Genomic DNA, 25,194 nt, shown 5'->3' with positions numbered 1-25,194 from the left:
CAGTGCCACAGGTTCCCCAGCCCTGAATTATGCAGGCAAAGAACTGGCTGGAGTCAGAGTGTCTAGCTCTATTTCCTAGTTCCACTCAGCAACTGTAGACATACACAGCTAAATAGCCCAGAGAAGTGATGGCTTAAGGGAAACATCCTGTCTTTGAATTTCTTAAGGATTGTCATAGGGCAAAACAAAAAGTGCCTTCCTCCTCTTAATTATTCCCATTTATCCCACATAGAACTTGCTTTGTATAATTGGTTTCCATGTTATCTCCCCAGTTAGATTGCTTTGAGGGCAAGGACTGTTTTTTGCCTTTCTTTGTATCCCCAGGACTTTGCTCAGTGCCTGACACAGCAGGAGTTTAATAACTGCTTATTGGTTGATTGTTCTGTTTAGAACTAGGGTTACAGAATAAGCAGAAGTTATATAGTAAGAAAGGCGTGGGGTTCCATATACACAAAAGCTTTCCTGATTTCTTTCTCTATCATGGTTCCAGATGCTTTTCCCTCTCCTCTCGAATTGTTAGCTTTTTTGATACAGTGTCTTCCTCCATTGGAATGGAAAATCCTTGAAGACAGGAACTGTCTCTCTTTGTTCTTATATTTGTATCCCCAATGCTTAACACTGTGTCTGGCGCAAAGGAAGCACTTAATAATTATTTGTTGACTTGACTTGATTCTTCTAACCACGGACTAAGATGTATTTTGAAAGGTGAGCTTCCCATCGCTAGAAGTTGCAGTCACAGTCAGACCTGAAAGTTTCAGAGCTGGAAGAACCTTTGGTAGTCCTCCAGGACAATTCCCTTATTCTACAGATGAGGAAACTGAAGCCAGAGACATTTAAGAGACTCTCTGGATGGAGGCCCCATAGGTATGAAGCGGCAGCGCTGGGGTTTTAACTTAGATCCCCTGGTTCCAAGCCATGGCTCATGTCTATGATACTGTGCTGCCCCTCCTAGTCCTGAGTGATCAGCTGTCAGGAACAGGACCTGGTGCCATAGGAGTTTAGATAAGAAAGGACTTTATAAGCTTGAGAAACCGAGGCTTAAAAGATTACACGGGCTACATCAAAGGTGACCTACGAGCGCCAAGGCCCCTTTCAGTTCTAAGATTTTGGTACTATGCTCCTTTTTCCCCCTTTTCCTGACTCGTGTGTCTCCCTCCAAAAACAGATATGACAAAGACCTTGCTCTCGAGGCATTTACAACCCAGGCTGCGTTTCCCTCAGTCCAAGGCTCTCTAATGGCAGGACTCACGCCCTCTTCCTTTCATCTGGACTCATCTAGAGTCTACCTGCTTCCACCTCGCTCCCTTTAGACTGAGGGCAGAAGCGTAGACAATGGAGTGTTGTCATTTGTGGTTGGACTTGAAGTCAGTCAATAAGCATTTATTAGGCATAATTTATTTTTGGTGCCAAGTGCTGGGGATACGGAGGAAAGCCAAAAAAGGCTCCAGAAGCTCACAGGAGATAACATGCAAAATGCATAAGCCAGACACATACAGGATAAACTGGAGAAGAGCAGTACAAGAAGGCACTAGCACAAGTCAAAAGACCTGGCTTCGTAGTCCGGCTCTGTAACTAGACAAATCATTGCCTTGCCTCCCCATTCTCCCGACCCCCTCCCTTTCCCGCCCAGTTCCATTCATTCTTTTTCAAAGGTACCCCCTATGGGGCGTGACTTTATGAAGCCACGCCCCCATCTCACCTTTGCCCTCCAGGGATTGGTTCCTGTGAGACCTCTCCACTCCCACCCTGTGTGACGCACAGCGCCGTGCGGTGGTAGGGCCAAGAGTAGGAGGGACTCTTCGACCTGAGGGGCGGGGCCGGGGAACTCGGCCAGGAGCTTGGTAGGCAGGCGCGCAGGCGCAATGTGGAGCGGAGGGCGGGGCCCGAGGTGAGGCGAAGGGGAGGGGGTGGGAAGGAAGGAGGGAGGAAGAAGAGCCGGAAGTGGGCGGCGGGGGCTGCAGCTGCCAGGGAAACCGGGGAGTAGAGCAGCGGCGGCGGCAGCGGCGCCTGGGTTGGGCTGGTGGGTGGGCGCTGAGGCGGCCAGGCCAGCAGGGGCGGGAAGCAGCGGGAGCCGGCCCGGGGACGCCAACATTCGCCTCCCCGCCCTCCCGGTCCCCTCAGCCGCCGGGGGGCTACCGGCCTAACCGCCCACCGGGCTGTGAGGAGCCGCGCGCGGCCTTCCTCGCCGGCGCCGACAGGGGGCGCCAGCCACAGGGGCTCGGGGGAAACCTTCCCCCCCGGCTCTTGGGGGCCGGGGCCGGGGCTGGGCCGGGCTTGGCCCGGCGGGGGGCAGTGTCCGGGGTACCTGCGACCCCCCTCCCCCGGCCTCGGGGCTCGCAGGTGGGCGCGGGGAGCGGGTCTCCTCCTTCCCCCCGGGGCAGGGGTCGCGGGGGCGCGTGGCCATGACGGGCAAGTCGGTGAGGGACGTGGATCGCTACCAGGCTGTCCTGGCCGGCCTGCTGCTGGAGGAGGAGAACAAGTTCTGTGCGGACTGCCAGGCCAAAGGTAACCCCCGGGCACCCGGCCTCTTGCGACCCCTCCGAGAGGGCAGGGACTCCGGCTTAGGCGAGCTTGGCCTCTCCGCCCCGGAGCCCGGGACGGGGCCTTCTGTGTACGGGGATCGTTTCATACACGTCGGTCCAATGAATGAATGAATGAAGCCGCCCTCGGGTCCCTGCTGACCTCTCACCGGAGAGAGTAGTAAGCAGGCTCTCTGCAGCCCGGCAGCGTTGTACATACGGACGGATGGAGAGCGCGCGCGCGTGTGTGTGGGTGCGCTTTCCGAGATGGGATCGCAGGAGCGTAGATACTGAGCTGGAACGGACTCCGAGTACGAATAGCCTCGGAGCTGGTGCCCGAGGCTGGATGGCTTTCCATCCACCTGGTTGTCCGGTGCAGTGGGGCAACATCTTCATGCGGTGACACACTGCAGATGTCTTGGCCCTGGCGCTTCACCTTCATAAGGGTGGTGGAGCGTGGGAGAGCCCAGTGTGGGTGGTGGCAGTAACAAACAGGTTCAGACTGTAGGGCAGGATCCGTTTGGTGGATGGAGAGAGAAATAACATTGGGTTTGCTTGGTGGTGTCGGCAGGGCCAAGCCCGGTGAAGCGCTGTTATTGTACAGTGACCCAGCAATGCCAACATCTAGCGTCCATCTGCCGGCGACCCTCAGAGACCCAGCTGGAGCAGCTGATTGGAATATAAATCAGGGGGTTTGGCCTAAAAAAATACGCAGCCACTTGCTTGGCAATGGACACATTGACTGCAAGGGCTTGAGGTGGATTGTTCTCGGTTCCTCCTTTTACAGAATACTTGATAACGCAGGAGTTATGGAAATTCCTGGGTGGGGTTGGGGAAGGGGGGCGGTCCTGCTGTTTTTAATGCATTTCCCTGAAATTGGGCCCAATGACCCTATCAGTTTCTCTGGATGCTCTGGTAGTGGATGTAGTAATTGCACAGGCATTTTCAACATGAGGATAAACCAAAGACCTAAATGTATTGTTTTTTTGGCTCTATGGGAGGAGGGAGGGAAGGAGAGGGCAAGTAGGCAAGTGTTTTTTGTTTGTTTGCTTGTTTGTTTTCATGTGAATGGAGTGGGGAGGGAGATGCTATGTCTTTTTCTTGCCCCTCATAGAAAGAGGAAGAATTAATATGTCTTGGTGAAAACTGGCTCAATGGGAAGGTGGGTAGCCATAAACCAGACTTTATTTGAAAAACTGCTTGGGATTAATTTGTTAAAAGTAGGCTCTTGTTAATGAGTTTCTTCTCTCTGTTAGAATTTCCCTGCAGCTAGGGGGAGGTGCCTTGGCTTTGCTCAGTTCCTCATTCTGAATCACCCACCGGAAGTTCTATTGCTGGGATGGAGGAGTCAGATGCCATTTCCATGATAAGACCCATTTCTCCTCATAGGATCACATAGCCAGAGCTGGAAGGGACATCAGAAGCCATGTAATATGATCCCCTCATTTGAAAGGAGGAAATAGAGGCCAAGGGAGGCTAGATGAGTAGCCCAAGGTCACACTGGCAATTAGCGTCAGAGGTGAATTTTGAACCCAGATCCTCTAACTCCAAAGCTCTTGTTCTTACCACTCTACTACACTTCCTCCTGATTCATATCCTAGCCCTACCAAATTAGTCACTACCTTGGGCTCACCATCAAGGTCCATTTTCTTCTCTGAAATGGAGGGACTGGACTAGATGCTCTCTAAGGTCTAAATCTTTTGATTATCTCTTAAGCTGAAGCCAGGGTGTGAAGAGTTTTACAGGCTTTCCAGGCTAATTACACGATTCTCCCTTACTGAGCTCTGGCTCCAGCCAAGCTGGTGTCCTTGCTGTTCCCTGTACAGGATGGTCCATCTCCTGCCTTTCCATAGACTGTTCTCCTGGTCTGAGATGTTCTCCCTCCTTTCCATCTCTTGGAGCCCCCTAGCCCTCTTCAGTGCTCAGCTCTAATGCCAGCTTCCCTCAAGGGCCTTTTCCTGATTTTGCCTCTTGTCAGTGACCCTTTCCCCCATCATTGTGTATTTATTTTGCTTATATTCTGTATTTACTTATCTTTGAACATATTGTAGTCCTCTCAGCACTTGATGGCAGGAACTGTCTCATTTTTGTAACTGTGTCTTTAGTGCTTAATTCAGTAATAGGAGCATAGCAGTTGTTTAATAATTGTTGTTATCTTTAACAAGTGATCATCCAGCTTGAATAATAATAATGGTAATGATAGCTAGCATTACTTACTCAGGCACTGTGCTGAGCACTTTACAAATGTTGATCCTTATTGGAATGAATGAAATCATTTGAGCCTCAGCAACCTGGAAGGTTAGCAGTGTTATGATCCCTATTTTGCAGTTGAGGAAACTGAGGCAAACAGTTTAAGTGACTTGCCCAGGGTCACACACCTAATAAGTATCTGAGGCTAGATTTGACCTCAGGCTTACCTGACTCTAGGACCAGCAGCCTTTACAGACATTCCACATTTGCACCCCTTTAATTGCTAGGTTGAGCTGATCTTTACCTCCCTGTGATTCCTTCCCACTCTACCTCTGCAGTTGCCTTTTGTAAAGAAGAGAAAATGTCTAATCTGTCTTTTCAGGTCAGTCTTTCAAATACTGGAAAACAGCAGTCGTATCCCCCCTATGTCTCTTATGATACAACAGCGAGGGTTCTTCAGCATTTTTGTGTGTGCTGTTCCCCTTTGGCAGTCTGAAGCTTATGCATCTCTTTTCAGATTAGTATTTTTAAATAATTGAGGGGAGTGCTAAATTTCACTTAGAGGTTAGGAAAAAGGAAGATGTATAAATATTTTTTCCCCATCCCATTTTCCCATGGATGCCCTGTCACTGACATCTATCTCCAGACCTCAGGTTAAGAACCCTTATGCAAAGTTTTATTCACTGCTCTTATTCTTCTCCCCTCAAAAGAAAAAAAAAATACAAACCTCTCTGATAGGCTCTTGTATAGTTACAGATCAGCTACTGAAACTTTAGTTATTTAATTCTAAATGAAAATTAGTAACTTTGCTGGCTAAAAAAATTCACTTAATATTGTTGTCCTTATAACCTGTGGTTCCTAGAAAGAGCAGTTTTCGTAGTTTGGCAGTGCAGGATGCAGCTGACATGTGCTTTTGAGGAGAGGGAGTCACTATTGTCAATTATTTCCAGCTTTGATCAGTTAATAAGAATTTATTGAGTCTTCAGATTAGCCTGTGGGTTATTGTATTTGGGCTTCCTTTCCATATATTTTCCCATGGCCATATTTGCTACATATAATAGAACAAGGGCTCAGGAAAAGGACACCTTTATTAGCAGTTTTGGTTTCTTGTTAGGTAGGCCTAGTAAAACGTTTAGTAGACGTGGAGTTTTACAATCTTTGAACTGAAGTAAAGGTATTTTAGTTCATTTCCTCTGTGACCATAGATAATTAGGAATTTCACAGCATCTGATGAATGATTGGAAATTAGGTCATTAGGACTGGAGGGGGAATAAAGTAGACCTGAATCACGAATGGGGAGGGGTTTTTGGTGTTGCTCCAAAATGTTTCTTCGCCATAGATAGATTGCTTTTTTATTTTTGTACTTTGGTTTGGAATGTTGTCTCTTTATTTATATGACCCTTTAGGAATTTGACCTGAAATACACAAGTAACAGAATCATTGGAATGGAATGATCTGCCCCTTCAGAGTTAGCTGTTTACTTGGGGTATTTTACCACAGGGTCCATTAGATTTCCTGCTACTCTAAGCTACTGTAATTATTCTTCCATGGGAATGGAACTAGTCATTTAAGCCCTTGCTAAGACCTAAACATATTTTCCTCTAGACCCTTAGGTTAATGGCCTGTCATGGGAGTTTATTACAACAGACATAATTAGGGACAGAGGACATATGATGATGTATGATGGCATCATGCTATGGTGGAAAGCATATTAGACTTGAATCAGAGAAGTGGGCTTCTATTCTTTTCCAGCTCTTCTATTTACTACCCATATGACTTATGGGGGCCCAGTTTCCTCATCTGTAAAAGAGGGATTGAACTAGATGACCTCTTAAGGTCCCTTTCAGCTCTAAGTCTATGCTCCTATTAATCTGAAGGAAATGTAAAATTGGTCCCAGCCATTGCATTTTTCTTATTCTTTCCTGAGTCTCTGGTAGATGATGGAGAACTGGACAGCTGTAATGGTAGAATCCCCTAATGTGAGGGAAGACAGATTGGTTAGCCAGACCTTGTTGCTGAAAAAGAAAAGTGATGCTTACAGCTAGTTTGGTAACAATGCTTTTCTTGGCATGGGCTGGTAAAAAAACAAAAGAAATATATGCAATGTGGACCAAATCTTGTTTCTTGGCTATGGATTGAATCCCCAAGTTGTTTCATTCAGCTTAGTTTTGAAAATGCATTCTTCCCCTCCCCCCCTTTCAAAATTAAAGTACTGTATGTGGTTACGGGGAGCCTGGGCTACCATGACTCACCCCATAAATCTTTAGGCTTTGCAGCTAAAACCATTTCCTGTGTATGGTGATTCTAACATTTCTGCAAGTGGGCTCACTTGGAGCCCATGTGGCTGGTTACTGGATGTTTCTCATCCTCCCAAGCTAATTGAAAAATGCTAATGAAAAATATTTTGTCACCTCAATGGCATTTTATAGGGTTATTACTCAAACAGAATACTTCAATAAAAAGTGAAATTCTCTGTTTCTAGAGAAAAACCAACTGGTACAAAGTGTATTCATCCTGGGGTCTATGACGTTCAGGTTATCATGACTGAACACTCTAGTCCCTGGCAAGTTTCCATTTTGACCATGTGCAAGATGGTTAGATAAGGATCTAAAGATCTGCCCTTGGGATCATGTATTTAGAGTTGAAAAGGGATCATTGGAGGTCACCTAGTTCAGTCTCTCATTTTACGGAAAAGAAATTGAGCCCTAGAGAAGAAGGACTTACCTAGAGTCTCACAGAACCAGGGTTTGAGCCCAGGTCCCCCCACTCAAAGTCCAACACTATTTCCATCATACCATACTGCCTCATTAGGTAGAGAATCTTCATGAATTGTAATTACACTAAACGTCTCCTAGATACCATACCACTGGACATGTTTTACATCAAACAAAAAAAGTTTGTAAAAGTATTGAGTAACTGAAGGGTTCTCTCTGTTATGTGAAACATTGTATAAACTGTTGTTGTTTTTCAACTTGGGATCAGCTGATGGCTTCCTGTTATATATTAACTTGAAGCAAAAAGGTTTTAGAAAAACCACAACCTTGAATGTTGTAGCTGTATCTGGAAGTGATGAAAATCATTCTCTGAATCCAGATACCTCACAGAGCGTTTACTTCCTTGCTTTCAGTTAGTCAATGTTTTTATTAAGCACTACTGTGTGCTAGGTACCGTGCTAACAAGTACTAGACCATTTTCCTAGTTGCCCAACCTTTTGCTGCTCTTACAGTAACTATCTGAGGTTTTGCAACTGATGCTTCTTCACTGTGACACTTGTGGTTAAAGATGATACAGTTTTACTAAGTCATTTTATCAGGATTCCCATTAGATTACCTTCTCACTGTCACAGAGCTGAAGTTATTTCCTGGGAGATAGCCTTACTTTTTCCTTTCTTCCTGGCATTTCAAACATCGTGGCAGAATAGATGGTATAAATTGGAGGTGTGCCATCTCTTAGAACAAGGGTTCTTAGCCCTTTTTGTGTATCATGAATCCTTTTGGGCCAGAGAAGCCTATGGACCTTTTCTCAGATAAAGTTTTCAAGTCCCTAAAGCAGAATATATAGAATTGTAAAGGAAACTAGTTATTAAAGTACAATTATCAAAATATTAAAAAAAAAATAAGTGAATGGATCCCCGTTCTAAGACCTCTTGTCTCAGAGCACACATTGAAAGACAGGATTGATACTGTATGAATGAAATCCCCAGCGGACGATGGACTTGCTCTGTGATGTTGAGGTGGTTGCTTGGTCAATCTCTGCTTCAGGCTCTTACTGATAAGAGAGTCTGTCACATTTCAGACATCTGAACCTGGATGTCCTGTAGAGGTCTGAAACTCAGTGTGTTCAACACAGAACTCGTTCTTTCCCCCAAGTCCTCCCCACCTCTTTACCTTTCCTGTTACTGTAGAAGGCAATACCCTCCTCTCAGTCCCTCAAGTTCACAACCCAGGAGTCATCTGTCTCTCACCCCTCATATCCGATCTGTTGTCAGGACCTTTGTAACATCTCTCAGATACACCCTCTTCTCTCCTCTGACACTGCCACCACTCTCATGCCAGCTCTTATCGCCTCATGCCTGGATTACTGCAATAGCTTGCTGGTGGGCCTACCTACTTCTGGTCTCTCCCCACTCTAGTCCATCCTCCATTCAGCTAGTAAAGTGATTTTCCTAAAATGCAGGTCCAGTCACGTCATTCCCTGCCCACAGTAAACTCCAGTGGTTCCTATGGCCTCCAGGAGCAAACATAGAATGTTTTGTTTGGCATTCAAAGCCCTCCAAAACCTAGCCCCTTCCTACCTTTCTAGTGTTCTTACACCTTACTCCCAGATTCATACTCTTCCATCAGGTGACACTGGCCTGGCTTTTCCACAAACAAGACACTCCCATCTCTCTCTTCTGGACAGTCTCTGTGACTGGAATGCTCTCCCTTCTCTGCTCTGACTACTGACTGCCTTGGCTTCATTTAATTTCCAACTAGAATCTCATTTTTCCCCAACCCCTCTTAATTCTAGTCTCTTCTCTCTTCTAATCATTTCATATTTATCTTGTATGTATTTGTTTGCATGCTGTCTCCTTATTAGCTTGTAGGCTCCTTGAGGGCAGGGACTGTCTTTTGCCCCTTTTTGTATCCACAGTACTTTGCACAGCACCTGGCACATAGTAAACTCTTTTTTTTTTTCTTCTTTTTTTTTATTATTATTTTTTAATGTTTAACAATCACTGCCATACAATTGAGATTTTATCCCCCCCACACCTACCCTCCACTACCCCCCTCCCTCCCCACGACTGCATACAATTCTGTATAGGTTCTACATATACTTTCCTATTGAGTATATTTTCACTATAGTCATGCTATGTAGTCAGACTAAAATAAATGAAAGAAATCATATAACAAATCAAAACATGATACACAAACACATACACGTACACAAACATAATCTGCTACATTTTGTGAATGACTTCCATATTTCTTTCTCTGAGTGTGGAAGGCATTTTGCCTTGAGAACCACCTTTGGGATTTTTTTTTTTTATAAGAAGTTTTTGCGTTATTACAAAATTCCAAGTCTACCAGAAAAAACTCTCGCACACTGGTAAACTCTTAATAAATGTTTATTGATTGACTGACATGGAGACTTCACTGCTTCTCAGGGGGAATTAGGATTAACTGACCCTTATGGTGCTTTGCAAACTTGAATTAGGGTGTCAGTAAGATCTCCATGTAGGTCTGAAGAAATAACAATTGTAGATTCATGAAAGACACCTATTAAGAAGTAAATTTTTATCTGATTTTTTTTTTTTAAAGCAAAAGACCAGCTTGTCACTACTTTGGCTATGTGCAGTGGTATGGTTAAGATTTAGAAAACATAATGCTCCATTCACTAATTCTGGATTGTAATTAATATAAACTAATCTCTCGGATACCATACTAGTTCCCCCAAATCTTAAAGTTTACTCTCTCAGCCTTCTCAAGGATATGGTTAGAGGTGATTCATTTCTAGTTAAGTCTTTCAGCAAGTCTAGCATTCCATGATCATCCAGGTCACCATCTCGCTGCATTCCTCAGCTGTTGACATACTGATGTGTAGGTGGCAGCACTCTTGGGCCCGGTTGCCCGTACTTTGTTTTGCCACATGAGTCATTATCATCTGTTTCCATTCTTCTGCTTTCAGAATCCAGTCTAAAATTAATGGTGTCATATAATTACAGATTATATGTATTACCTTACTAACTGATATCTCTTGAATTAATGTATTACAATTTATGTATTTTACTTGTTTGAGAGTTCTTTTAGGGCAGAGATTGTCTTTTGCTGATTTTTGTATCCTAAGCACTTAGCACAATGCCCAGTGTATAGTAGGTGCTTAAATGTTCATTGATTGATTACATTGGTAAGGTGGTATTTTATTGTAACAGAGAAGTGGAGAAGGGATATAATGACTTATGGAATTGGGTCAGACTTTTATTCATCATCAGAGCTCTCTGTGTAGAAGGTTTCTGACACATGGGGTGTGTGTGTGTCCATCCGTGTGTATCCGTGTGTGTCTGTTCCTGCATGCTGGATTCTGTATGAAGCACATGTAAGCTGACATTCTTTGACGTTTTTTTCCTTATAAATCTTCTCTCATCTCTTATGGGGAGACAGCTTCTTAGGGTACTTGGACAACTACTTGACACTTTGAAAAGTCAGAGTTTTATACGTAACAAAATCAATTTCAGAGTAGATTTTAAGGCTTCTCTAAAACTTCAAGAAGTAAAGTATACTTCATTGTTTTCTCTCTCTCCCTCTCTCCCTCTCCCCCTTTCCTTCCCTGTATCTTTCTCTTCCTCTCTCTCCCTCCTTTCCTTTCTCCCTCTTCCCTCCCCCCTCTTGCCCTCTTCTCTCTTCCCTTCCCCTCTCTTTCTCCAATCGCTAGAGTAAAGGGTTGTGTTTCTACAGACAAGAGATAAGGTCTCACAGGCTCATCCTAATGGGTACAACTTTTCATGTTAGTAAAAGACCTTATCTATTGTTGAGACAGTCATTTGCCCTTGGAAGCAACATATAGCCTGTAGATCATGATGTCTGACCAGATAGATCTGTGTCTGCATCATATTATGGTAACTGGAAGTCATTTCTCAGAGTAACTGGGAGCCCTTTATCATATAATTACTTAGAAAGCTAGTCCCCACCCTGTCAATTCTGAGAATCCTGTGATATGGCATAAACAGATCTTATTCCACCTAAATCTCCTAGAAGGCATGAAACAGGTCTACATTTTGGTCCCCAAGAAGAGGCCATCAAGGCTGCAGCTAGGAAATGCAGTTGAGTGTGTGGTATGAGCAGAGGAGGTCAGAACCTGTTCAGTGAGATGATGGTGGGCACAAATTTATCTTTGTACCTGGGCAGGAAGACATAATGTAGATATGCAGTCTTTCTCTTATCCTTTTGACCAAAACATCTTAGAATCTTAAAACTGGAAAGGGCTTTGGGATTCTAGTCTAACCCCTTTATTTTATAATGGGGATGAAGAAGTCTACTTACTTGTCCAAGGTCACATGATGAATCATTAGGAGAGCTAGGATTTATACTCAGGTTTTTCTGCTTCTCTGTTGTGCTCCTCCACTCCATCCCACCAACCAGTGCAACTCTTGTGATAACAAGATTTCTATGACTGCAGGCAGATTGGTATAAGAAAATACAAATGAAGTTTTCTTGGTCTAATTAAAAATGCAAACATGAAACTGCAGTGCCACACTAGACCTTTAGTGGACTCTGATTCTATGGGGCAGGATTAGCACTGGCTTTCAATGTCACTTTGTTTTTTCCTTCAGAAAATTATGTGCTGTACATTTAGTACTTAAGATCACCTCCCTTTCAGTGTCTTCTCTGGCAAAAAGGCCACCTGCATTTGAGTCCTTGCAGCATTTGGTTAATTAGTGGAGTCTGGTCAGCAAGAATTAGGGAAGGGCATGGGAATTATACTGGCTCCAGACTGATTGTTTCTTATTAGCCATAAGAAATTGAACGCTTATTTGTCTGAGTAAAGACACAGACTGTGAACACAAGGGAGGATTTTATTTTTAGTGTCTCTTCTCCAAAATCAGTTTCTCTTTGGTAGGTGGTAGTTAGACTTCAGAAGCTTAACTGAGGAAGTAATTTTTATTTTGTTTTATTTCAGAGCAGAGAAACCTTGCATCAGAGATTTTTCTTCATCATACAGCTGGTTGTTGTTAGGTACTCCCATTTCTGCTTAACAGAAGAGTTCTGCATTTGTGAAGCATGATGTTTTACAGTTGTAATGTACAGCTACCATGTTTGACTCTCTTCCCTTTCCCAAACTTTTTCCCTCCCTCCCCCACTCTTCCAGACCCTGTATTTTCCCACAGGCATTGTGGATGTCCGTCCATTGATGGCTGTACTGCCGATTCCTCCACTGTGGAGCACCCAGCGATGAGCCAAGTCCACCCTCGGCTGGGGCCACTCATCAGCGTAAGGTTGTCCTGGTGGTTGTCTCCCTATTGTCCAAACACCCTCTTGTGTGTAGCTGAAACTTGCCCTAGGTTCCTGGTAGATTCCCAGCCCCTTTTGATGTGTTGCCGCTTAGTTATTCTATTGTCTTGTCTTGAAAATTAACTTTTCAGCAATCCTGAGTCAGAGCAAAGCTTTTTGACTAAAGCGGTATTTCCTCCCCATCTACCAGCTTTCCTCACTTGTGCTCTAGTTGTTCTGGTTTTAGTTACACAGGATGACACTAACTTAGAGACTGCTCAATTTCACGAGCTCACTTTGAGAGCACTTTTCTGTGACTTGCCAGTTATATTTGACATAAAAGTTTTAAAAGGATGTTTTTCTGTTTCTAAGAAGGAACTTCCCCGAAAGCTCAGTGTTGGAATGGAGAACTGGTTCCCTGCAGGCTTCTCCTCACATCAGGTAGCCAAGAAGCCATATGTGTGTCTCTCATCAAATGCTGTAAGTGTTCAGAGCTCTGGCTTCAGTACTAAGGCAAAATGGAGAGAGAGCCCTGCCTTGTTAGGCTAGACTCTCATCTGTGGTCAGTGTATATTCTTCTCAAAAGTCCTGAGCAAAAGTCCTACCTCCCTCACCCCATAGTTGTATTGGTGTTGGTAGAGAAAATTCTGAAGCTTGAATCTCCTGTTGAAAGTTTACATGTTTAAAATGCACTACATTCTCCAGCTTTGATGCTTATATGTTTTGGCAGCATCCTTGCTTAATCCAGAACTGAAGTGCAGGGGCAGTCATTTTCTTTGCTTGCTTGCAGTGGGGGTTTTAAACTTCATCTTCCCCTCCTCTTTCCCCTATGTGCTATACTTGGAAACTAATTCTAGAGAGTCTTTCTCTGAACTGAAAGGCAAAAGGAAACTTGACCCAAGGGCAGATATGAGCATTTATTTCTAATTTTTAAAAAACGTTATTATAATAAACAAGATGATACCATGTATGATGTAATTAAATCCTATTCCTCACCTCAAAGCTTAGGTAATTTTTCCATGTGCATAGCAAGAGTTACAAGATAAAAGACCAAGTTTCTCCTCTTTGATGTTAAAAAGTACCTCTGGGCACCTGTTTGGGGCTATGGTTTAGTTTTCTCTCTCTGAAGATGGGAATAAGATGCTAAGAACTCCCAGGAGATGACTGTGTCTGCTGTTCGGAAGAGGAGGTGATGGGAATTGTAAGTGAAATGGTCGGCCATGCAGCAGTGGTGTTGAATAAAGATCTCTGGTTCATAGTAATGATCCAACTCAGACTTAGGTAATGACAAAGAGGAGAAAGAACCCAATCCTTGCTTATCTTCTAATTAGGGAGATATGGCATGTACACAAATGAATGTTGACATAAGGGAGACTCTGATAGAGGCAGAGAGATGCAGACATATTTCATATAAGAGTGATAACTTTTATGTTGGGGTTGGGAGTGGAAATCAGTGAGGAAGGCTTCATGGAAAAGTTAACACCTGAGCAAAGCCTTGAAGGAAGAAGATTTCAGCAAGTGGGAGGAGAGAGTGCAGACCATGGATGGAAGACTGCTTGTGGGAATTCCAAGAGTCTGGAAATAGTAGGAGGAGAGTGGTCATAGCCGGCAGACTAGTTAGCTGGAATGTAACCTTCATAAAGAAGAGAAGTGTGGGAAGAGTTGGAAAGACAGGAAGGAGGCATTGTGGAGAGGCCTAACTTATATCCTGAAGAGACTGATTTCAGTATGTGTATGAAAACCAGATTGGGTGGGTCTGGGAGATCTGTTAGACTTTGTAAGAGTGAAGTGAGAGGTGATGAAGGCCTTGAGTGGGGATGGGGGAAGGGGAATGGAGAGAGAGCCAGATGCCCGATAGATTGTGGAGGTGAAGGTTACTTGAGTAGCTGTAGAAACAGAAGGAGCCTGATTAGGTCTCATGTTCAGAGTTCTGAGCCACTGAACTGAACTGAACAGCAGAGCACAAGTGTCTTAAACCAAGATAATAGTAATATAAAAATTTAGTTTACTTGCTGATGAAGTTAGAGAAAAAGTGATAGGTAGTTGTCATCATTTACACTGCCCCCAGTGTTGTTTGGGGTTCCTTAAGGTCCCACAGTCAGTTGAATTATCTAAATAATCATAAACATTGTTTTTTTTAACCCTTCAGTTGTTTTTGTGGTTGCACAAGCCTGACCAAATATTCAGATCTGAGTATCTGATCACGTACTCATAGGAAATATTCTTACCAGATTCAAAGGGGACTTTTTTGCAGTGGACCCCAACCCAAAGAGATAGAGGAGAACCTTAACCTTGCTCAAGCCTTGGGCCTTTGTTACAGAGAGTCTTGTATCTGTGGTAGGGTATTGCTCTGTGGACAAAGTTAACTTCAAACCAATGAAGTTTAGAATAACAACAGGAATCTGTTAGTGTGGGGCAGGTCAGGAAACAGCATTTGACCACAGAGGGTCAAGCAGTGGCAGTAAAAAGCAGTCATCAAGGTGGTCCAGTACTTTTACTTGGTCTTAGGATTTAGACTTGGAAAGGCCCTTAGAGATCATCTAGGCCAGCCTCATCTGAAAAAAAAGTTTTCTTGATTCCTTTTGTTTGTATATGTCACTTCAAAAGATATACCTTTCCCCTCCCCTTCCCCAGTGAGCCTTCCTTTTAAGACAAGAATAGTTAAACAGAACCAAACGACATGGCTACTGCAACTGAATGCCATGGTCTCCCACCTCACCATGAAAAGGGGGAACTTGAATTTTCTCTATGCTTTGTTGTTACAATTGTTTGTTTTAATTTTATTGTTATTTTAATTTGCATTGCTGTATTCCTGCCTCTGCTTACTTTGCTCTGTTAACAACTCATATTAGTCTTTTCAGGTTTCTCCAAATTCTTCATTCACCGTTTCTTAAGGTGCAATAATATTTCATTGCATTCGTGTACCATAATTTATTTAACCATTCCCCAATTGACAGTATTCGTTTTGCTTCTTTTTCTTTGCTATCACAAAAAGTGCTGCTATGAGACCTTCCCTTTTTATCTGTGACTTTTTTAGGGGTATGCGTGGCCAGCAGTAGAGTCTCTGGGTCCAAGCGTATGGACATGTTAGTCATTTCAAAAGCTTAGTTCTGTACTTTTCCAGATCATTTTGTAGCACATCAGTGTGCCTGTCTCCCACAGCCTCTCCAGCATTGACTACCTCTACTTTTGTTGTTCTTGCCAACTTGCTGGTGGGAAGGCAAAAATCTCAGAGTTGTTTTAATTTGCATTCTTCTTATTGATTACTTGATGCAGATTTTCATGTGGTTATTAATAGTTTTCAGATCTTTTAAAAACTATTTATTCATACCCATTGACCAACTGGTCAATTCATTGGGGCTAGTAGCCCACAGTTTCATATATTTTAATTCCTTATTTATTTTGGTATCAGACCATTATCAGAGTGATTTGATGCAGTTTTTTGCTTTTGCACTAACCATTGGCCCTTATGCTTTCCCTCCCCCCACTTCAATTTGATTTTCCCTTGTAACAAAGGAAACACATAGGCAACACTAACAACATATAGCTCCCAACTAATAGTGTATACCACCTGTCCCATCTCTAGTACCTGACCTTTTTAAAAAGAGGAGGAATAAGGTATATTTAGTTCACTGAGACTGAAATTTTAGCTTCCTCATTTTATAGATAAGGAGATACAGAACTAGCCACAGGAAGAGCCTTGACCATAGACAAGTAGTAAGGAGCAAAAACCAGGGTTCTAACCTACTTTTTTTATATTATATTCTTTGCTCTTTCAGTTTAACTTTTTGTGTCTATTATTAACTGATAATGTGGTTTTTATAGGCCTCTGTTACTTAGACTTTTCTAAGAGTCTGTTGTAATAGTTCTCCCATCAAACCATTGAGAATGTCTCCAGCCCTTGGCTTTTCTGTTGCTTTCTTGTTTAACCGTGGACAGTTTTCATATTTCTTGGTCTATATATTTTTTTTTAAGAAAAAGGAAAAATGGCTTTACTTGCCTGCTACTTTCCAGAATTGTTGAGGAGGAGATACATGTAGTGTGCATTTCATTCCTGTGTAGAAGAGGCCATCCTGAATGGCAGGGGAGGCTGTGCTGAAGTGATTATTAAAAAGTTGTCCCCAGCAGCTTTAATACCTCTTCAGATGTCATCAGAGCCCACAGGACAGTACTTTGAGGAGAGATTTTCCCAAAATTCTTCATTTATTTTTTCTGTCTGTAACCCAGACCATATACAAGATGCAGTTATGCATGGAAATGCCAAGAAAAAAAACACTTTACTGATCCATTCTGTAGAGCTCTTCTTGGCTTTTCCAACTGTTCTTCCCATGTTCATCAGCACCAGAAAAAGGAATGCATACATGACTACATTAATATTTTCCAATGACCAGGAAGGTTTCCACTTGCTCTCCACATTTAAAACTGTTTCTGACTGCTTAAATTGGATGAGCCCTTATTTGGAATTATGCTAAGAAAGGAACTAAAATATTCATGCCCTTTGACCCAGGTATCTCACTCTACAGATACTCTAAGGAGGTCAAAGATAGGTAAGTCCTATCATCACCAAAATATTTTGTCATAGTAAAAAACTGAAAACAAATTTAGGTGACCACTGATTGGGGAATGGTCAAACAAATTATGGTGCATAAATATAATGGGATATTACTATGTAGTAAGAAGTAATGAATACAAAGACTACAGAGAAACGTGAAAAGACAGAAACTGTGGCAAAATGAAGTTGGCAGAACTGGGAAAATAGTATACATAATGACTAAAACAATGCAAAAGGAAGAACTAGACAAAAACTGAACTCTGTAGTTAGTGTTCAGACTTGGCCTGGAAGAAGAGATAATAGTGTACTGCCCTCTCTTTGGGAGAACTGTAGGTATAGAATGTTCTGTGAATTGATGTACTTGGCTTGGTGTATTCTTTAGTTTTGCCACACTTTTTCCCCCCCTCTTTCTTATTTTCTTTGTTATAAGTAATGGCATGTACGGGAGGTAAATGGAAGGATTTATTGAGAAATAAAGGTGATTTAAAAAATTAGATGGACTCTTTTGACCTGGTGCGATCTCTTTCAGATGACTTCCAGCCATTTTCCTTTTCTCCCCCTTCCATCTGGAATTGCTTTCCTTCTATCCTCATACATCTATAAAGCTCCAGTTCAAGTGCTACTTTGATAAAGCCCACAATTGGCACATCTCCCTCTTACCTCTTTACTAAAGTCAGTAATGCTCAGTTTAGCACTTAATTATTTTCACATTGTCTCTCTGGTGTTAATTTTCTCAGTTTAGATTGTCAGCCTCTTTGAGGCAGAAACCACATGGTATATTAGTTAATATACCTGCCTACCATGTGTCAGGCACTGTGCTGTTCACACTGGAGATACAAATGTAAAACAAAAAAGACAATCCCTGCCTCGAAGAAGCTTACAATCTAATGAAGGAAGACACTACTCACAAGGAAGCTGAAAAGGGTTTGGGGAGGAGGAGAAGCTGAAGTCAGTCGGAGAAGTCTCCAAATATTGGAGCCAGGTGAAAAAAGAGGAGATCCTTAGCCTGAACTGAGCTCTGAGGGGGAGGTAGTATTGGGGTAGAGTGCCTAGGCTGATGAGATCTTACTGGCCGAAGAGATTATCCCAATAATGAGCTCAGTGGGGCTTGGTGGAGGAGACAGAGAAGTCCCCTCCAAAATTAGTTTTGATCCCTCATAGTGAGCAATTGTTGATTGATTGCCAGTTTTCCATTAGCTTACCGAGGAGAAAGAAAATGGAGTCATTGTTGGTAGCTGGAAGAAAGGATGGATGGCTGTATCAGTCATTTGAAGACTGCTTCCCCCTCAGCCATTGGTGTCTTCTCCTCTGGGTCCTGGGGCCCTTCTTGCTCCTGCTCTTTAGAGGAGCCACTGCCACCGTATTTGGTGGCATCTCAGCTCTTGGACATCTCCACCATTCTCCAGAAGCCTTTGCAGTCTGGTACGTGCCTTCAGCCCTGCGGCCCCTTCCTGATAGGTGAGTTTCTCTTGGAACTCCATTTTGAGGAAGTACTTAAGCCATTCAGGCTCATTCCTTCTCCTGGCTTTGCCGTCCCCCAGTCTCCAGCCTCTTTTCAGCTCCTTTTATATGTTGTCTTCTCTCTTTAGAATGTTAGCTCCACAAGGATGCAAACTGTGTTTTTGTGAATATTTGTATCCCTAGCTCTTGGTGCAGTGCAGGCATTACCTAAGTGAGGCATTCATGAAGCTTTCTGATTTGACTTGGAACCTTCTTTAACTCTTAAAGCCCTAGTTACAGCTAATCATTGAGGTAATATTTAAATCTGGGACGGATTATAGAAATCATTTAAGAAGTAAAGTGACATGGGTCATAAATGACTGAATTGGGATTCAGATTCAGTTCCCCTGACAACTGTAGTGGAGGAAGACCACATAAAAAAGGGAGCTGAAGGTGAGGGGCCGAAGGGCATCCCCTTATTGGTGACGTTTGGAGAATGAAGGAGGATTCCTCTGAGCCCTTAGCAGGTTCCAGGAGGAACTTGATGGAGGGAGGGGACAAGGTATCTGAAACATGGTAGCAAAGTACAGAGAATGAAGCAGTGCTGGTCTGGGCCTTTCCTTAGAATGGTGGCCTAGTGGAAGGAGCACCGGGCTTGGAATGAGGAAGAAAGAATTCATTCACATCCTGTCTGACAGTGACCAGCTGTGGAACTTGGGGCAAGTCACATCCCTTTCCTCAGTCAAATAATAATCATAATGATAGTGAATAATAATAACATTTTAATAGAGTAATAATAGTGGCTGTCTTTGTCATTTAGAGAAGCATGTCCATCTTGTCCATCAAAGATCTGGCCCCTCTGATATTTGCTCAGGCCATCTCGGGGTCAGCCAAGCTTCACTTCTACCTTATACAAATAGCTTGTCATAGATTTTCCTGACTAATCTCAAAGTTCAGAGAATTTTGGCAAAGTAGTTTAAAAGTTTTGTTCATGTTTTTGCCCATTACCTTTGTTCCTATGCAGTTCCCAGGAAGTTTAAGTGACTTTGAATGTCAAAAGATGTAATAAATAATTAATAATACTAACAGCTGTCATTTCTATAGTGCTTCCTCTGTGTTGAGCATGGTGCCCAGTGCTTCACAATGATATCATCGTTTGGTGCTGTTATCGTTCCCATCTTCCAAATAAGGCAAACAGGTTCAGTGAGATAGCTAAGGTCAGATCTGAACTCGGGTCTTCCTCATGCTGGGCCTGGGCCTGCTGCCTCAGAATGGATACAACAACAGCATTTACTTGTCAGGGTTATTGTGAGACTCCGGTGAGAGGGTACAGATAGAGAGTCGTACTTTATACTAAATATGATCATTAACTTCTTCTTCTGCCCTTGCTCAGAAATTTGTAGTCTTAGAGATTTTCTGGGGTGCTCAGGTTGAGTGACTCGCCCCAGCCAGTGTGTATCAAGGGGGAACTCCAACCTACGGCTTTTTGTCGTTGAGACCAGCTCTTTAGCTTGTATCCACTGATGCTTACTGCATGGTAGGTGTTTGATAAATATGCCTTGAAAATGACATTTCATTCTTATTCTTTTCTCTTTTCAGAGCCAACTATTGGGGCAGGCCAAATCAGTATTTCAGAATAGACTTTTTCAACCCTGATGGCCTGCCTGTAGGACAAATTACCATCCTATCTGTTCCTGCTTTGTAATAGAATCACAGAATCTCAGCTCAGACCTGAAGAAGAATCCCCTTCACCTAGCCATTTTTTTACCTTAGGAATCCAAAACAGTTCTAGCAGGTGTTTCAGGGTGTCCGCTTTACTTCCTTGCATCTTATCATGTCAGTTGTCTGCAAACTCACTTCCTCTCTGTAGAGCCACCAAATGCCAGGATGACAGTCAGGTCAGTGGAGGAGTGGCTCTGGAGTGGCTCCCAGGAACATCCTATTCTCAGTAGTCTTGTGATATCTGTGCTACTGACCCTGGTTGTAGTCACTTCATTTACTTAGCAAACATTTATCTTTGTTACACACAGAGGTATGCCACACTTAAAGTAAGCTGGGAGATTTGACTGTACAATTTCCTCACTGAAAAATAAGGGTCTCCCTGAAGTTTTTGTGAAGATCAAATGTGCTAAAAATCATCAGGTGCGTAGCTAAGTACCTGGCATGTAGCGAATTCTGTTGTGAATGAATGTGGTAGGTAGTCACAACCCTAACCCTAAGGCTTAGGAGGTAGATCTGAAGCTGGGGTGCATCTCAGAGGCCATCTAGCTCACCCCTTCATGTCACAGATGAGATGCTAAAGTCTAGACACTTACCCACTGGGCACCTGTCAGATGAGTCAGAGGTTGGATGTGAAGCCAGCCCATGCTTTTTCCTTTGTGCCCCATGACCTATGCTAAGCTGGGGACAATGTGGCATAAAGGTAGCTGAGAGAATGAAAAGAGTCCTGAATTTGTAGTTGGAGATCTTGGGTTCAGGTCCTCATTTTACTACTTATCATCTATCCAGTCAGTAGCAAATCACTTCCTCTTTTTGGGTTTCAGTGTTGTCACTGGTGAAAAAAATAAATTGGCAGAGTTAGAATGAGGTGGGTGAGTGGTCATAACTGCGCTTTAATGTTCCCTCCAGCTCAATCAGGAAGAGAGGAAAAGTCCAATAAACAAAACCTTCTGAATTTCTAACATAGAACACTAGGTAAATGACGCTTCTTACAGCAATCTTGAAGTCAGAAGAAAGAGAAGCAATTATTGGGAGAAAAGAAAAATTGGAGTTTGAAGTGCTCATGGGCCATCCAAGTGCTGGTGCTTGTGGGCCTTTGGGGCACTAGAGAGATGCTAGGATTAGAGGTTCACCATCTGCACCGAGGAGGTAGTTAAAAGTGATGAGAATTAATAAGATTGTCAAATGAGAAAGGATAAAGGGGAGAGAAAAGGACCAGGGTAGAAAGAATTTGAGGCAACATTTATTATATGGCAACAGAGAACTTGCAAAGGAGCCTAAAATGGAGTGATGAGAGAGGCAGGAGAACTAGCTGAGGCAGCTGCCTTTGCTGAAGTTTTTTCTCTGCACAGGTTACCCTTAATGACAAGTGTCCTGATACTGAATCCCTCCTAGGGACACAGTACCACAGGGTATGAATCATTTGAGGAAGCCTGACTTGGGCCATGATTCTTTTCCTGGAGGCTTGCAAGGTAGAATTCCCTGTGCCTGGCTTGACTTTCTCCTAGGTGTCTGTGTCTCTGATCTCTGCCTGACTCCACACCCAGCCTGCTGCTGGCACCTCAGCACACCCAATTGAACCAGATCTGTCCTGTGCTAGAGTACTAGGCTTTAAATATATACCTTAAGATGGGTGTTTTCCCCTCAAAAGGGCAAATCTACACCTTCAGCTTTGCTTTCTGAGCAGAAGTAACCGATGACTGAGTCGACCTCAGTCAGTCTGGTCTGTGGTAAACCGTGCTGAATCTTTGTTCCAGTGTGGAGGCTTATCGTGCTGTTTGCCTGTGGCCTTGGCTTGTTGGCCTATACCTGTGATACATTTAAACCGCTGTTGATCCTTCATCTGTTTGCCACCGTTTGGGGCCATGCCTGATTTATCAGGGAAGATGCTTTTGGCCTCTTCTGTGAAGAATTTCAGATTCTGAAGGTTTTGCTGAGGGCCTTGCTCAGAGCCCACATTGCCTTGGGAAGTTCTCAGGTTCAAATCTTGCCAAGATGTGAAAGGGAGGGATGCACTTTCCCAGAAACAGATGAAAGACAAGCTGTTTTTAGCTGGGCTACTGGATCTTTATTCCTGTCCTCCTTCTCTGCTCCCTTCTTCCCATGGGCTTAGCTAGGAGATAGCCTGGGGTGGGAGGCAGCATCTGGGAAGAACATCTTGCGTGTTAGATTTCCCAAGAGCTTCATGTGCGTTAGAAAGAATACTGGACAGGAAATTAGGAGACGTGAGTGTGAATCTTGTCCCTCCTCCTGGTTCTTGACATGTGATGTTGCTTCAATTTCCTTCTCTGTAGCTCACATTTAAATAGTGTTTTGTGATTTACAAAGTGCTTTACACAAATGAGATCATTTAATTTTTAAAATAACCCTGGGAAGAAGCATGCTTATAAGCATCATCATGCCTGTTTTGCAAGTAAGACAACTGAGGGTCAGAGAGGTAAAGTTGACTCTACTGTTAAATGGAAGGATAGGATTAAATGCTCAGGTCCTCTCCCTTTTGGTTCCTGTGCATCATCTGTGCAATGAATAAGAGAGGAGGCCTTTCAAAGAGAATTGTGCTTTAGTCACCAGCTCCTCTTCCTTGGACTTCTCTTCAGCAGATCTTTATTAAATGCCCTGAGGGGAGACAGTTACAAAGGGATTTACAACAGCCCCAGGCTGGGGATAAGACCTGCCCAAATTTGCCTGCAAGTTGTTAAGTCGGAGACCACAGAGCAACCCAGCTTCAATCTCTTCAGTGTTTTCTCTGTTAGGAAAGAGAGTAAACTACCCAAGTTGGTTCTATTATAGTCTTTCTTTAATTCTCATTTTCACACTTTCCCCCTTTTTAGTTCTCTCTCATTTCCTGCTCCCTGCTGATCAACATTTTTATCAATACACCTTCATTGCAAATACTAAATATATGGCCCTGCATGTGAGGGAAATTTAGATGCATCCTAGGCAGGGTTTTCTGCAAGCTTCCCTGCCAGACTTTGAAATCATTCTGGTAGCTTCCCCAGCTCACCAGCTCCAAAAAGACTTTTTGTTCTAGTTAGAACAGAGTTTTTGACCAAAAACTCAAATACTGATGGAGGAGAAAGGAACCTATGGTAGAGAATGTCCTAGAAGCTAGAGGGGTGATGATTTTTGCCATCAGTCCACAAGCATTTACTAAAGACTGTTCCATGAATAAGACATTTCATCTTTCTTCTCTGGGCATCCTCTTGGGCTGTCTCCCATGCCTGGAATTCTGTTCCTGTTCATCACTGATCTCCCTGGCTTCCTTTAAGTCTCAACTAAAATCCCACCTTCTACAGGAAGCCTTCCCCAACCCTTCTTAATTTTGGTTCCTTCCTTCTATTAATTATCTCCTATTTATCCAATATGTAGCTTGCTTTGTATATATTTGTTTGCATGTAGTCTCCCCCATTAGAATGTAAGTTCCTTGAAGGCAGGGAATTCTGCTTGTTTGTATACCCTTCACTTGTCACTGTGCTTGGTACTTAGGCTTAGTAAATGTTTATTGATTGATTGATGAAAGGCTTACTATTTGCTAAGCAGCATGCAAACATCCGATAGAGGCAGAGTGAGTGCTTGGTTATCTCAGAGGAAAGGCACTTAACTGGGGTAGGGGTGGGGGATCATCAGGCTATAAGTACTTCCCAGGAGTGGGGAATCTTGTGAGACACAAGGATACAGAATTCCACATGAAACAGGCTGAGGTGTATTAGTAGGTGGTAGAGAAAGCTGTGAATACTCACAAGATCACTGGTGGGATGAAGCCAGCTCTGCTTTGGAAATACACATGATTATAATGGAACTTGAGACCATGACCTTAAGTAATCACACCTAAAGAACTTCCCTTGGAGGTCAAGGAATTTAGTTCTATGGAGACAGCTAGGAGGCTGGTTCTGGAATAAGGAAGACCTGGGTTTGAATTTAGCCTCAGAAACTTGCTAGCTGTGTGATCTTCAGCATGTCTCTTAACTTCTACCTGCTTCAGTTTCCTCAGGGGTGATAATAGCATCTACCTTCTAAGGTTGTTGTGGGGATCAAATGAGATAATACTTGTGAAGCACTTAGCATAGTGCCTGGCACACAGTAGGTGCTATATAAGGGCAAGCTACTATTATCATCATTATCATTAACTTCAGTTTATTTACTTTTAGTTTTCTACATTCACTTCCATAAGTTTTAAATTGTCTCCCCCTCCCTCCTCAAGATGGCATGCAATCTGATGCATTTTCCATCATGAGTCCTTTGGAATTGATTTAGGTTCTTGCATTGCTGAGAAGGGCTAAGTCTATCAAAATTAGTCATCGCACACCATTGTTGTTACTGTGTACACTGTTCTCTTGGTTCTGCTCACTTCATTCAGCATCAGTTATATGTCTTTCCAAATTTTTCTGAAATCTGCCTAGTTATCATTTCTTATAACCCAATAGTATTCCATTACATTCATATGCCACAGCTTGTTCAGCCATTCCTCAGTTGATGGGCATTCCCTCAATTTCCAGTTCTTAGTCACCACAAAGAGAGCTGCTATAAATATTTTTGTACGTGTGGGTCCTTTTTCCATTTTTATGATCTCTTTGGGATACAGCACTAGTATCTATCTATCTTTCTATCTGTATAGCTCTGGGTCTATTTTTATAGCCCTTTGGGTATAGTTCCAAATTGCTCTCCAGAATGGTTGGATCAACTCACAGCTCCACCAACAATGAATTAGTGTTCAACTTTCCCACATCTTCTCCAATGTTTATCATTTTCACCAATCTGATAGGTGTGATGTGGAACCTCAGAACTGTTTTGATTTGCATCTCTCTAA

The 25,194-nt window shown here is 43.0% G+C and overlaps 1 protein-coding gene across 2 annotated transcripts in view; it reads left to right on the top strand.

Moving 5' to 3' along the window:
• The first annotated feature begins 1,942 nt into the window (after window positions 1-1,942).
• SMAP2 (small ArfGAP2) overlaps window positions 1,943-25,194 on the top strand; it is a 53,528-nt gene continuing 30,276 nt past the window's right edge. The window contains exon 1 of one of the 2 annotated variants that reach the window (XM_072609918.1): window positions 1,943-2,505. In XM_072609918.1, coding sequence (XP_072466019.1) covers window positions 2,403-2,505 — 103 coding nt within the window. In that variant the 5' untranslated portion in view covers window positions 1,943-2,402. The remainder of the gene's footprint in view (window positions 2,506-25,194) is intronic. The other variant, XM_072609919.1, reaches the window with a different exon arrangement.

The sequence above is a fragment of the Notamacropus eugenii genome, chromosome 5 (assembly GCF_028372415.1).
Source record: "Notamacropus eugenii isolate mMacEug1 chromosome 5, mMacEug1.pri_v2, whole genome shotgun sequence".
Taxonomy (NCBI): Eukaryota; Metazoa; Chordata; class Mammalia; order Diprotodontia; family Macropodidae; genus Notamacropus; species Notamacropus eugenii.
This window is presented reverse-complemented; position numbering and strand designations above follow the sequence as displayed.